The sequence below is a fragment of the Girardinichthys multiradiatus genome, chromosome 1, assembly GCF_021462225.1.
Source record: "Girardinichthys multiradiatus isolate DD_20200921_A chromosome 1, DD_fGirMul_XY1, whole genome shotgun sequence".
Lineage (NCBI taxonomy): Eukaryota > Metazoa > Chordata > Actinopteri > Cyprinodontiformes > Goodeidae > Girardinichthys > Girardinichthys multiradiatus.
This window is the reverse complement of record NC_061794.1, coordinates 12,029,101-12,043,413: the sequence shown is the minus strand read 5'-3', so window position 1 is coordinate 12,043,413 and position 14,313 is coordinate 12,029,101. Positions and strand designations below refer to the sequence as shown.

The window sequence follows — 14,313 nt, the reverse complement described above, 5'->3', positions numbered from 1 at the left end:
GTCATTACAGAACTGTTAAACTTTGCTCTGGATAAAACATAGGTTCGGTGCTAAATTGAATGCTGTTGATGTCTCTTCTGGTTTTGTGTATATAGAGAACTTCCCGTTATCTGATCTCTTGGCGGAAACCAGCACAGGCTTGGAGGCCAGCATGAGCAACAGCACTTCCTGCAGGTATTCAGAGGTTACCACTGAAAGTGCTTTTTCACCGTGATGCAGAACTCATTGTTCATAAATTGGTTCTGCTCAGGTGCAGACGGAAGAGGAGGAAAAACCTGTTTTGCAAAACTGTGCTTAAACTTGCCATGCAAAACAGGAAGTGTTCATATCACTTGTGGTATGAACACTTCCTGACCTATCACACACTGGTATGATGTGTGGGCAAAGGTTGTCGGCAAAAAAAAAAAAAGAAGTGTGGCAGAGTTATTTATTCTGTAGGTGAACAATGCAATCTGTTGCTTTAGTGAGCCATCTTCATGTTTTGGCCTCACTTTTATTTTTATTCAAATAACTGGACCAGGACCACATCAGCCGAAGCCTGATTCAGTAGATCATTTAATCCAATTTCACATGTTTGGGGTGAAATTCACTTACTGAATTACTGCAGAGTCTATCACATTTGGAGTAGAGAAGAGCATCAGTCTGCAAAAATGTTGCCGTGAGGTGAAAGACTCGCAAATTACCAAACATGGACGTGGAATGATATGTGTGAAGATCTTTGTGCAGATTAAAGTTAACCCAATTCTTTGCGTTTCACACCAACAAGCATTTTGTTCAGGGTTAGAAAAGTTTGACACCAACACGTCTATCCCCACGCTGCTGTAGGATGGCTCCTACGTAAACCTGGGATACCTTGGTGCAAACAAGCCAAAATAAAGAGGCTTGATAAAAGCAACAAGAGAAAAGGTGAGAACAGACAATAACAGGAAAGGATCAAATCAGGCTTCATTTGGATCAGTTTTGTCCTCCATTCTTATTTCAAGGACGTTTAATTTGATCTTTTGTTTTAATATTTATTATTCTCAATAGAGAAACTTATATTGCATTATTTATCTCGGTAGATTGCAGATTGCTTTTTTTGAATTGAATCATTTGTTGTATGAACTTTGTATTCCTAATGAAGGTTATGGTCAAAAACATCCTGTGGATACGACTGTGATACCATCACAAAATAGTGATTCCATTTCTAATATTATTGGCATTTATTTCTAGATTGAGTCCTTCTTAACCCAACTTCACTGCCGTGTGCACATCTATACCCCAACCTAAAGTGGTCTACTCTTAATTGTAGAATTAGGCTTTACATTTTTAAATACATTTTACAAAGATAATGAGCAATAATGAACAAACACATTCCTTCTTTTTCTCTGCTACAGGTCAGGGTTATTAGAAAAGGATGTTCCTCTGATCTTCATTCACCCCTTGAAGACAGGACTCTTCCGGATTCGGCTGCATGGAGCTGTGGGAAAATTTGGCATGGTGATCCCCCTGGTGGACGGCATGGTGGTCAGCCGCAGGGCTCTAGGTAACGAATCATAACGGTTTATTTTGTTTAACTTGCCCCTTCTCTTCCTGTTATACCATTTTCGCATTGTTGCACCCTAACTTGAAATGTGTTCTATTGGAATTTGATATTTGTCCAACGCTGAGTATTACGTAGTGGTGAAGTGGAGGTTTTGAAAATGTGTTTCTTTCAATACAAAGCTCCTCCAGAGTTCCCATGTGCCTCAGAGAAAGTTCCAGGGGTGTGAATACTTTTGCAAGGAGCTGTAAGTGGTCCACATATGATAATTGAGTGCAGCAAATTGTCTATACATCTTGTTTTTAACATGAATTTATTAGAATATTTAGCTTTAAAATGTCATGTTTTAAGTGTTTCCATGGCATTTTGAGTATGCCGTTACCAGCGCTCCACATCTTTGTCCATTCTTTGGAAAATAGCTGAAGATCAGTCAGGTTGGATGGTGAGCGGCTGTCAAAATAAATTTTTAAACCATGGCACCGATTCAAAATCTGGTTAAGATCTAGACATTGACTGGACCATTCTAGCACCTGAACATGATTTGATCTGAGACATCTAAATGATCCGGACATTGTTCTGGCTGGACGTTTGAGATCGTCGTCCTGCTGGAAGGTGTCCAGCAGGTTTCAACAGGGTTTCTTCCAGGGCTGCCCTGTAATTAGCTCTATTTGGCTTTCCATTAGCTCTGACGAGCTTCTCTGTGCCTGCTGAATAAAGGCATCCCCACAGCATGATGCTGCTACTACCATGCTCCATCATGGGAGATGGCATGTTCAGGGTAATGTGCACTGTTAATTAGTTGGTTATAATTCGTATTTGAGGCAAAAGATTTAATTTTACTCTTATTTGACCAAAGCATCGTAATCCACATTTTTGTATTGTAGCAAACTGCAACAGCACTTGTCCCACCTGAGCTGTGATAAATTATTTGTGCTCATATGTTTAGAAAGCCATAAAAACTGATGTAAAAATATGAGTATGACAAAACATGCACTTTTAATCTGGAAGATTTGTAGAAACCCTTAACAGTTTGGGTTTTTTGGTCTCCCTTTCAGGGTTTCTTGTGCGTCAAACGGTGATCAACGTGTGCAGACGGAAGCGCCTGGAAAGTGACTTGTACAACCCTCCACATGTGAGGCGAAAACAGAAAATCACAGAAATTGTGCAGCGTTACCGCAACAAACAACTGGAGCCTGAGTTCTACACCTCCCTCTTCCACGAGGTCGGGGACGGAAAGCCTCACCTCTAACCTTGCCCTTCTGTCCTGTCCCAACACTGGCTCACAAGCGCACACACATATCCACGTACACACACACACCACACGCTCTTATTCTGAACCCACACAACATACAAATGCGTACACACACACAAAATCTTTATATTTATACTGTACTATTTTGTTATTTATATGAATACATATATCAACAACACTGTTTGCCTTTGACTCTGAGATCAAAGTGTCAAAAACCACGCCAAGGATAGGCGAAACACCAACATTTTGCTTCGATCTGAATGGTGAAAGTTTAACAGTCACTGTCTTCGCTCTCATTTAGATTCATGGTTTGCGACAAAAAGGTTTGCCTGGTCCTCAATGCAATACATGGGTAACAATGTTGGCCTTCCTGAATCTTTGTTCTTTACACCTGTGTGATGTTGGATGATTTCATGAGGTTCAGTAATGCAAAACTGTGCCCAGATCTGTTTTTCTTTCCCCCAATAAAGCCGATTTTACTTTGGATTTTAGCCAAGGATACACACACCTAATCAACATTACCATGTTTTACAATATAGACCTCAAGCAAAGTTGACCCATAATCTTATTTTACCACAAACTATCAACAGCCAGATTTCTTGCTAACGCCAGCTATAGTCTTCCTCGTGCATACACACATTTGGCCTGACTGAGCGCACAGACTGTGCTCATAGGTTTTCTCCGATTTACAAGATTTCTTGTTGTTTTACTGATTGTGGATGTCATTTTTGATACCTCTGTGCTTTGTGCATGGCTCTCCTGTCACACAGCCACCACTCGTGTGTGTGTGTGTGTGTGTATACATGGCCATTTGTTTGCCTGTTCAGCCAGTTGACACTACATTACGTCAGGGAGCTCTAAGAGCCCAATACGTGACATTTAAAAACTCAAATCTGTCACTTTAAATGATTGAAAAGATTATACACTTATTATTTTATTGCTTTCATTTAGTTTTTCAGAATCTGACAACTCAGACACCTTTAGTTTATTAGTGCTGGAGTTTACTGATGGTGTGAGCTATAGCAGGGATCCTGAGGTTTGCACTTGATGTTTGCAGGGCTAACCTTAGATAAACCACAGATCTATTTTAGAGCTGCAGTCTCTGCTGATACCAAACTAAACCATTGCACAGTTTTGATTATCTCTCCCTCTCTCTTTTAAACAGCATCTGTATGATAGTTGTTCCGGTTGAAATGCTCGATGTAGCTAACAATAATGAACAGCGCACACATCTTGAGCCAGCCTTCATGTATAAAAGGAACGGCTAAAGATTTCTGCACAGTGCTGTATAACTCAGTCAGGTTTGCTGATTTAAGCTGTATTTCTTTTGAAATTCCCAAAACAAAACTAATGTTTCACTTCTCAGTTCTGTTAAGTTTTCACAAATCTGCATCTAACTTTAATTTTGCTTAATGAATGGTTTCACTCGTGTTTATTCACTGTACCTTGGTTTGGATTAATGCCCTCCGACTGTCTGCCTGTAGTAATGTGAATTTATTTATCACAGAGATGAAACGGCAAACAAACACCTCTTAGTTTCATTCATATATATTGGAAAGTCTTAATGCACTGAGCACATTTTAAAGGTTTTTTTTTTTTTTTGTTACCTTACATGTCTTTTTGTACTTTTTTGCATTTTGAAAGAAAACCCCTGCTGAAGGAAGAGTTTTATCTTGTGAAAAATGAATGATGAAGAGGCTTTGTGGAGTTTTTAACCTATCATGTCTAATTGTGACTCACTTTTTATGACAGTGCTGTATGCACATGCCTTTTCTGGAAGGAGAGTTCATTAAATATGCTTCAAAGAAACCGCATACAATCAAACACACGTTGTATCCTGTTACTCCTCTGTCGTTGGACCGTATTTAAGGACTTGCTATGTATAAAAGTGGAAGATTTGTAAATATATGATAGCCTAAGGCATTCACAAGTTGTCTGTTGTGTTCCTCAGCTGAGGCGACAGAAAAATGTATGTATGTATGTAGTTATGTGTGGGAGGAATGCAATGGGTTTTGAATGTAACATGCATCAATTAAAACTATTATTGACCTTTTAGTTTCTCTGATTCCTAATATTGGACTCTGTTCTCACATGATTAAAGAAATGTCATTTTTCAGTTTTGATCTTTACAGAATACAACAAGATGGAGCCAAAAGAGAATAAAACTGTATTATCCTGTTGTAAATGGATATGGGCCCATTACTGGTATCGGTCATTTAAAAAAGTTGCAGTTTCAAAACGGTAAAGGTTTTCCGTAACGACGATCCCAGTGTTAAAAATCCTTTTTTTTTAAGATGCCAGAGAAAGTGTCATAGTAACCAGATCTTTCTCCATTTATTTGGCTCATAGAGGAACCAGTGTGGCCCCTTCTCCATCTATTGCTGCGCTCTACCAGGCAGCTGGTTGAAAGAATGCTCTGACACTTTCTGCAGTTATAGGAGAGACAGAATAGGCAGAAAATATTTTTAGTCATTAATAATAAAAAAAGACACTCATCCAGAGTTTTAAAAGTTATTCTAAAGTGAGCCGAAGGGCATATACTGCAGCATTAAGTTAAGCAGTTAGGTGGGTGTTTATTCTAGTATTAAAATCTAAATGTTAATCAATATTCCCAAAACAGTAACAAATGCAATTAGATCATGTCCACATTTGTTTCAGGTATGTATAAATACTGTGAAACCATTAAAACAAATTCAACTTCAGGTTTCAAAGTAAAACTATTCTGAAAGCCATCATGGAACAGTTACTCCTACCGAACTTCAGCTTTTTCAGTTATGTCATAAGACAAAGGAGAAACTATTTGCACTGCTTGATTTGATGAATGAAGCTGTTTGTTTCCTTTTTTCCTCAGTTTGACAAGTTTGAAGTTGGAAGAATTAACAAAGGTCCCCAGAAGTCAGAATTACCCACCAGCTGTAACCTCAAAATCCGTTATGGTTGCCTTGCATATAAATGTTGTGACGGCCACAGTATTAACTGTTTATTTGCTCTTCTGATTTGTTCTTTCTCAGTGTTTCATACACATAGTGTGCCGTGCATCCTCCTTTAGTACATGTTGCTATTGTCTTTGAAAGAACAAATGCAGAGAAACATTATTGACTTAGGGTGCTAATAGTAGTTAGCCTGGTTACTGAGTATATCAATCAGCAAATCCTACTGGTTTTCAAACTTGGACTTGGAACACGTCTGGGTTTGATGCCATCCCAAGATCCAGTTTCTGACTTCTGGGAAAAATGGGACACAGCAATAACCAGCAGCAGTCGCTGCACCTCTATTTTGAGTAGTTTCTATCTGAAGCGATGTTATTTAACTTAGGTGTACATCACAGTTAATTTGAATGAAGTTACCTTGCAAATGTTGACAGATTTTCTCTTTGGCAGCTCAAAGACCACCAGTGGTACTTTTATCACATTTGTGATTAGGTGATTACTGAAATAACTAATTGAACTAATTTAGTAATCGATTAATCATTAATTAGATTAACATGCCATTTGCTGAAAGAACAACCCAGTCAGAGCAGTAGTTAGGCCAAAATTGTACAAATATATATTTATATATATATTTTGCATTTAAGATGAAAAACCTTCTTTGTCTGTAAATATTTTTCATCCAGAACTCCGAAAGTGTCATAGCTTCACATGGTTAAAATTCTGTAAAACAAAATGTCCTATTAAGCACCTTTTGCTATCCGAATATTAATCGAAAAAATAGTCGACAGATTAATTGATTAGCAAAAATAATTGTTAGTTGCAGCCCTAATTTAAACTTTCCTATTGTTAACTGTTTTTGCACATCATAGGAAAATAACTTAAGCTATTCTCTTTCTTTGTTTCAGATAGTGGCAGCTAGCCAAAAAGGTTGTTTACATCAAAAATTCCAGATAATATTGAATTCTGTTGGACATAGCTTCTATATATACATGAAACATTGATTTAAAGTTTTGCGATCAAGCTCCAAGCCTGGATAATTTATGTCTATCCAAATATCAACAGCCATGTCATGGAAGACATTGCAGTGAAACTTTGAGATCCAGAACAAACAAAAGGCTTGTTTTTTACAGAATATAACGTCTCTCAGATGTACCCCGTAATTTAAGACTTTAGCACACATATTCTTAGCTTAGTAATTAATTTTTGTCTCAGCATGAAGTGAGTTTTTATACTAAGGTCAAATTAATCCTGATGTTTAAATGATCAGACATTTATCTTTTTTTTGGCAGTTTGTATGATTTGTGTAACATAGATTGATGATCAATGTGAAGTTGTTTTCTCTTTGCTTCAAAGTGTATGAACTACCCCATGGTTGTTTTCATACCACAAGTTCCAGATAAATCTCAAAATTCTGTTTCGGCATTCATAAAGGTATAATATGTTTGCTTTGGATTTTGGGGATCTCCATGGTAAGTAAAGGGAATTGATTGACTAATGTTGTGGTTACAGGAAATCCACCTAGAAAATGTGTCCTTTATTATGCAACTCTACACAAGAACCGGAGACGTTTATTGGAAGCTAAGGTGTGAGGTGACTCCGGATCGGTTTCCTTCCCAGCCAGTTCTTACCCTTTTTTTCCCACACACTCATTTCATTTAAATGTATGTCATTCCAATGATAACCAAGCCCTTAAAATAATGGATAAAATGTTTATTCAGCGGTCATAGTCCAGCCCCAGAACCTCTTTCTAGGTGCATCCAAAGACATGACAACAAGAGAGTAAACAGGAGCAATATAAACAGCTTATGGTAGAAAAATTAACATTCAATTCTGGGGCAACAGGTCTAGTGGACATTCCTGCAGTCAGCATGCCAATTGCATGTTCTCTCAAAACGTGTGACATCTGTGGCATTGTGCCTTGTGATAAAACTGCACATTTTTGAGCGACCTTTTATTGTGGCCAGGTCACATCTGTGAGGTTGATGGATTGCCTCAGAGAAATAGGCCTTTTGTGTACATAGAAAAAGTCTTGGATCTTTAGGTTCCGCTGATGAAAAATAGGAGCAACAACAAAAGTGTTACATTTATATTTTTATTCAGTGTATATTTGCACAGTCTGCTTTCTGAATTTTGGCTTTGAACTTAGAAACATTACCAACTGAAATCAAATCAATTTCAATTTAAATTGTTTACAGCAAAAGTGAAATAAAACGATGGCCAAAAAAAAACAAAGCTATACAAAGTTTAAGTCCTTTAGTTTTATGTAGTTTTGGCCTTTTGTTCATATTATTGTGCTGATTATGCAAAAGCCCATCTACAGACAAGAGTTTAAAATTAGCAGTAGCTATAACCTCTCTGTACATTACATCAGAGGCATTCTGTGTATTGCAACTACACCACATTGGCAAAAGTATTCACTCCCTTCTTCAAAACGTCCAATCACTTCCACGGCCACAGGTGTATCCAGCACCTTGGCGTGCACACTGTTTGTACAAGCGTGTGAAAGAATCAGTCCCTTTCAGGAACTCAGTGAATTCTAGCATGGTGCTATGATAGGATGCCAACTGGGCAATAAGTTCAGTCATTAACATTTCTCAGTCCCAAATATTACAGCGGTTCGGCCACGAAATGGTAGACCACATACAATCCCAGAGCAGGGTCCAAGGATGCTGAGGCACGTGGTGTGCAGAGGTCGCAAACTTTCTGCAGATTCAATATCTGCTGATCTCCAAACTACATGTGGCCTTGAGACAACAACAGTGTACAGAGAGCTTCATTCAGCTGCATCCAGAACTTATATCTCCAAGTGCCGTGCAAATTGTCAGATGCAGTGGTGTAAAGCACGCCACCACTGAACTCCAAAGCAGTGGAGCCATTCCTCCCTGTCTGGCAATCCAAATGATGAGTCTGGGTTTGACAGTTGCCAGGGGAACATCACTAGCCTCAAGTGTAGCATTTTGTGCAAAGGGGATTATGTTGTGAGGCTGTTTTTCAGGAGTCGGACTCAGCCCCTTAGTTCTTGGAAAGAAAATCTTAATACTTCAGCAAACCAGGAGTTTGTTGGACTATGTTGGATCAGTTTGGAATGGCCCCTTCCTGTTCCAATATGACTGTGCACCAGAACCTGGATGAGCAAGTTTGGTGTAGAACTGGACTGACCCGTACAGAGTCATTAACCTCAACCCAACAGAACCCCTTTGGCATGAATTAGAGTGGAGACTGTGAGCTGTGCCTTCATGCCAAGCATCAATGTTTGACCTCACAAATGTACTCCTGGAGAAATGGTCCACAGAATTAAAGCTGTTAAGGGTGCAAAGTGTGGACCACGATCATATCAGAATCAACTTTATTGCCTAGTTTGTACGGACAAACAAGGAATTTGACTATGTTGAATGAATTTGATTGTATGTCAATGTCTATTGCCCCTGACAAAAATAAAATTCTAGTTTATTAACCTCTGATAGAATCAAAATGGCTGTGAATGATCACCTGTCCATTCTGTCCATTTCAAAACCGGAAATTGGGTACAAAATGACCAAAGATTCAAAGCAGTGACAGGAAAATTACCAGGAAACCAAGCCATCTACCTGTTCTTATGGACTATATACAGTATATTCTCCAACAACAGATTAATTTGTACTCTCTCCTGGGTTGCAAGTACAAAACGACTTAATTCTGTTCTTGCAACTCTGATTGGCAGTTCTTGCAGCTTGATATATCTGCACTTTTTTTCCCCGTGTGGTCCAACAGTTATTATAAACAAATGCTGCTGTAGGAGGGACCTATGAGTACTTTCCAGGAGTTCTACACTTGAGTTCTAGTGAAGTCCAAAATGTCCTACCCAGAAAGAACTTTGTTCTTGTTCGTATCACCTGGAGTAAAAGGACATATTTCTATGTATTGGTCTTCACCTTAAAAAAAGTGCAACTACGATTAAATCCACTAGAGGGCGCTTTTCTCCTAAATTTGTCAGGCCAGGCGGCTGCCCTAAAGTCATGAAAAATATTAAATATTACAGAGAAAGCTCGAGCTTTATGATTTGCATTTCAAAAGAATTAGCACGTCTTAACGTTTCCTCCATAAATTTCAAATATGAATATAGTTGTTAAGTGTTATACTTATAAAGTGTCAGCTAAATAATTAATGTTTGTCTCAAAATACTAGTAAGAAGTTTACTCTTTACTCAGATGGTGAAATTCATTATCGGAGTGACGTTATCTTTTTGGGCTGTTGGCGATAAATAAAAACATGTCAGTTTTATATTCGGTTATTTTCTCTCACGAGGTTCTTTTTTTATACCACAAATTCCAGATAAACAACCAATTTTGTTTTGGCTGGCATGAATGCTTTGCTTCAACTCCGGGGGGAGGATAACCAGGGTAAATACGGTAAATGTGTTGTTTAATGTTGTATCAGGGAAGCCAGTTTACTTTATTGGGGTTTTTTTTTTTTTGTTGGTTTTTTTTAGGTGGCTGCTTCAGGTGTGATATACAGCTGTTGGTTTATTTGTGTGTTTGTGAGCTCATAGCGAGCAGAAGTGATCCTCCTCCTCCGCCGTCTCTCAACTCCAGCAGCTTCGCTCGCTCTCAGCTGGTGCTGCGACCACACCACCAAGCTCAGGCTCTCTCATGGTTCGCTCACTTTCCCCCTGAACTTTACCAGCAGTGCGTATGTCGCGTCGAGGATCACAGGTCTGCGAGAGCTTTTAGAGAACTTGTTTCGGCGAGATGGACTAACAACTCTCCCCTTTTGAGAGCGCGGATACCTCCAAGAGAAGACGCGTGTTCTGTTTTGATTTTCTTCGTGAGAGTGGGACCTGCTTTCACCATCATGGAAGAGGACGAAGGGCATCCGGGGAACGGGATCCACGTCGCTAAGGACTCGGACCGACAGCAGCGGCTCAGGCTCTGCGTTTTGAACGAAATCCTGAACACAGAGAGGGACTATGTCCGCACGCTGCTCTTCCTTCAGTCGGTAAGTTTGACATTTACAACCCCCCTCTCACGCTGGGTGCCTTTACCCACTTTCCTGTTTCCAACACAAAACGGCACAGATTGTGCCCACATGGGGGGCAACACGAACTGCCAGGTTTCCGCTTTCCCACTTTGACAGATGTGAATCCTACGCGGTGGGTGTAGATGATAACAATAAACGATGCTTTCATTGATGGAAACGTTTCGTTCAGGTTTAATGTGGGAACTGCTTTGGATGATCAGAGTGGACACATTGGTTCTGCTTGCTGTTCTTCACTCAGACCGACAGCTTTCATCACCTGAGTCTAACATGCTGCATTTTTGTTTGGTTCTGTCAGCAGAACCCATATAGGTTGGGAGATTTCTCTGGAATTGTACTACAGATGGTACCGATCAGGCTTTTATACTGTCCTGACCTGCCAATGCCAATTTCTGTATGATTCCAAATACGTTTCTGAGCACTACAATACATAAAAGAGAAAAATGTGCTTATGGTTTTTTTGATAGAAGGGCTAGTTTTGAGTCGGCAAAAAAAAAAAAAAAAAAATTGTAACAATTTATGCATTAAGGCATAGGTTTCGGACCATTTTGAAATTTGAATTAACCTAACAAGTGTATCAAAGGTCAGATGCTGGTGGTAGATGTGTGTTTAGGATCTGAAAATGGTGGGAATACTTAGTTTTCGGGTTATGATTACTTTTTAGTTTTTGTGCTTGTAATTAGTTGGGGGGGCGGGGGATGGTAGATTTTTCTATTGGCCGATTTGGACAAGACTGCTAAGGGACTAATTTCACACCTTTCCTTTGTGTGTTAAAGCTCAGGTTTAACATACTGAAAGGTGGCATGAATTCACAGGGGCCTCACACAATAAATAGATAATCACACCCATTCAGCTCCATCTCCACGCCTTCCCCAGACAGATAAGAAGCTGTTTTCAGCACTTTCTTATTTAATCATTGTGCAGGAGCTGCTTTCTGAATTAACATACTGGTGATTTTTTTTTTTTTTTTTCCTTGCATGCTCCTTTCAGCCTTCAGCTTTAGATTGCTTCCCACCTGCAGGTGATTTTTCAGTTCATCACTTCTCGCTGTCGTCTTACATTTGCCTTTGCCATGTCACCTCAGGAACTTGTTCATTGTAGGTGGCTCCTGCCTCCAGCTGTGACCAGATTATCTATGTGTGGTCTGCATAAAACATCTTTACTATAATACAATGCCAATTGATGAGGGGAAAGTCCCCTCTTTTATAGCCCCCCCATCTGTACAAAAAAGTCAAAGGTCAGGCTCAGATGCACAGCCTCACCCTCAAGCAAATACCCTATTCAGTTACTCTTCTTTGGCACCCTGCTGACTGGAAGGCAAAGACTAGTTGTTATCATTCTTACCCGGTATAAGAGACTTATTTATTAGCATTCTGATGATTCCTTGCTTTTTCCTGGTTTCAGCAGCTGGTAGATGTTTGTCAAGCTTGGCATTGGTTCCCTCTTTCCTCTCCGCTGTCGCATGTTAAGGACTTCCTTAAAGGTTTGCTTGTCTGCAGATCTGCGTTGCGCCATTCAGAAGATGCGTGATCGAAAAAACCCCAGCCATTTAACAAAAACATTCAATATTATCCCATTAATGTGCTTTTTTACACTTATAGATCACATTCAGATCATATTCTGGGAGGCAATTCATGTTGTGTTGCGTGTTTTCTCAGTCAAACAAAACAGTACGTGATGACTTATCAGCAGTTGCAGGACAGACCGGGCAGCAAAGGGCCGCGCTGTGACCTAGATCCCACCTCTGAACCCAATTCTCGCGTAACAACAGTGACAAAAACCCAAAGACTTGTCAGAGGAGTCTGGGGGGCTTTTCTTTTGGACATCTGAGAGCTGTCAGAGTCATCCGTTGTGTGTTTCTGTATCGTCTTGTGAACTGTGGTGTTTTGGTTTAAAACATTCAGTGTGTAATCTGTAAACAGGGAAGAATACCTAACGGAAACAATCTTTTGTTACCTGCAGCGGGCATGGGAGAGGATGGGATTCTTAAAGTTTGACAACCTCAGGTAAAAAAACCACGGGTTCATTGTATCACAGGTTCAAGCGTAACCAAAAATCCGTCAAATGATTTAGAACAGAAAAGCCACTAATATTTGTATTGCTGCATATTTATAATGTCACACTGTTATTCATAAGATATTTATTATTCTGATAGAGACTTAACAATGTAAAAGCTTTGACGCATCCTTTCAGTAGCTGGTGGTGGTGGTGTAATGACGTGGAGCACATGTTCCTGCCACAGTTTTGGATCCTTAATACCATGGAGCGCTGTTTAAGCCTGACCATGTCCATTCCTTCATGACCACAGTCGACCTTCCTTTGATGGCTGCTTCCAGTCGCATAATGCACCATGTAACAAAGCCCGAATCATCTCAAACTGGTTTCTTGAACATGACAATATGTTTGCTGTCTTCTGGCGGCTTCCACAGTCACTAGAGCGTAATCCTACAGAGCACCTTTTGGATGCGGTGGAATGAGCGATTGTCTTAATGGATGTGAAGCCATTGTGTGTTGTTCTCATGTCAAAATGGACCAGAAAAATGTGACCTGATTGCTTGCTTTATATGTGTACTATATAGACAGTTGTAACAAAAAAACAAAACATCATCCCCTGCCAATACCTCTGCCTATCCTTTGCTTAACCCCCCTCCTCGCTACTGCTTTCATGTTTCTGTCTACGGTGTGGTCAATCCTGCTCCTCTCCCCTCAGTGGGAGCCAAGGGGTTGTCACCATTCAGCTTGCTGTGGTGTTGATAAGGGAATTCTAGCTGTGAGAGCTCACAGCATATGGTTTCTGTAAAGATAAAGTATGGATCCAGATTGGGTTTGAGCACACTGGGAATGAGGCTGAAGCAGAGTTACGAGATGAAAACAAGTCAGTCGTCAAAGCATACATCGTTTGTGACAATTAGTTGGGTTTTTCTGATTTCACTTGGTCCTGAAAATTCAGAGAATGCCTTGTTTTGATTACACAGAATGTGAAGCACATTTCTGTCTTGAGAGTTGCACAGTGGAAATGATGTGCGTGCCTTTAAACTGTGAGGGTTTTTACCTCAGGCTTACTAGGCAACTGATGCCACAGCCCTGTCCTTCATGCTGAATGTTGGTGAAGTCTGTAAAATCTGATGATGTGGAACTAACGCTGCAATGTAACTGACAGGGTTTCAGCTGCCAACCTCCACATTGGAGAAATCTAATTACTGTGTTGTGTTTGTTTATAACGTTTTACTGTACATCCCATGTGCCACCCCTCAGAAAACTATATAATTGTCCTAATTTTGTTTTAGTCCTTTAGGTTTTTTTATTATCTGCCTGGTTGTTTTCTATATCATCTGGGATTTTGAGCATTCCCATGCTGCAATTTGAACAGTAGTTCGACATGAATCCTTTAATCCCCTCTGTCTTTGTGCTCTTTCACAGCCTTAAGGACATCTTTGTCATCAGAACCATAGCATTGATTATGCATGGGCCAGTATAAGACTCTCACAGTACAATAACCATAAGTAAACTTTAAGTGAATACCAAGGTTTCACAGTCTCATGGTATGAACACAAACATTTAAAACAAAGATGATTTTATTGCTGTTAATTAAAACA

The 14,313-nt window shown here is 39.7% G+C and overlaps 2 protein-coding genes across 13 annotated transcripts in view; both read left to right on the top strand.

Annotated features, from left to right (window-relative positions):
• Nucleotides 1-4,829, top strand: part of LOC124869972 (ral GTPase-activating protein subunit beta-like) — a 29,249-nt gene extending 24,420 nt beyond the window's left edge. For all 9 annotated transcript variants that reach the window (XM_047368290.1, XM_047368281.1, XM_047368318.1 and 6 more), the window contains 3 exons: nt 96-174; nt 1,377-1,525; nt 2,578-4,829. In XM_047368290.1, coding sequence (XP_047224246.1) covers nt 96-174; nt 1,377-1,525; nt 2,578-2,771 — 422 coding nt within the window. In that variant the 3' untranslated portion in view covers nt 2,772-4,829. The remainder of the gene's footprint in view (nt 1-95; nt 175-1,376; nt 1,526-2,577) is intronic.
• Nucleotides 4,830-10,130: 5,301 nt separating this feature from the next.
• The window catches only part of prex1 (phosphatidylinositol-3,4,5-trisphosphate-dependent Rac exchange factor 1), a 113,362-nt gene continuing 109,179 nt past the window's right edge, over nt 10,131-14,313 (top strand). The window contains exon 1 of one of the 4 annotated variants that reach the window (XM_047364299.1): nt 10,131-10,678. In XM_047364299.1, coding sequence (XP_047220255.1) covers nt 10,535-10,678 — 144 coding nt within the window. In that variant the 5' untranslated portion in view covers nt 10,131-10,534. The remainder of the gene's footprint in view (nt 10,679-14,313) is intronic. The other 3 variants (XM_047364151.1, XM_047364072.1, XM_047364217.1) reach the window with 3 other exon arrangements.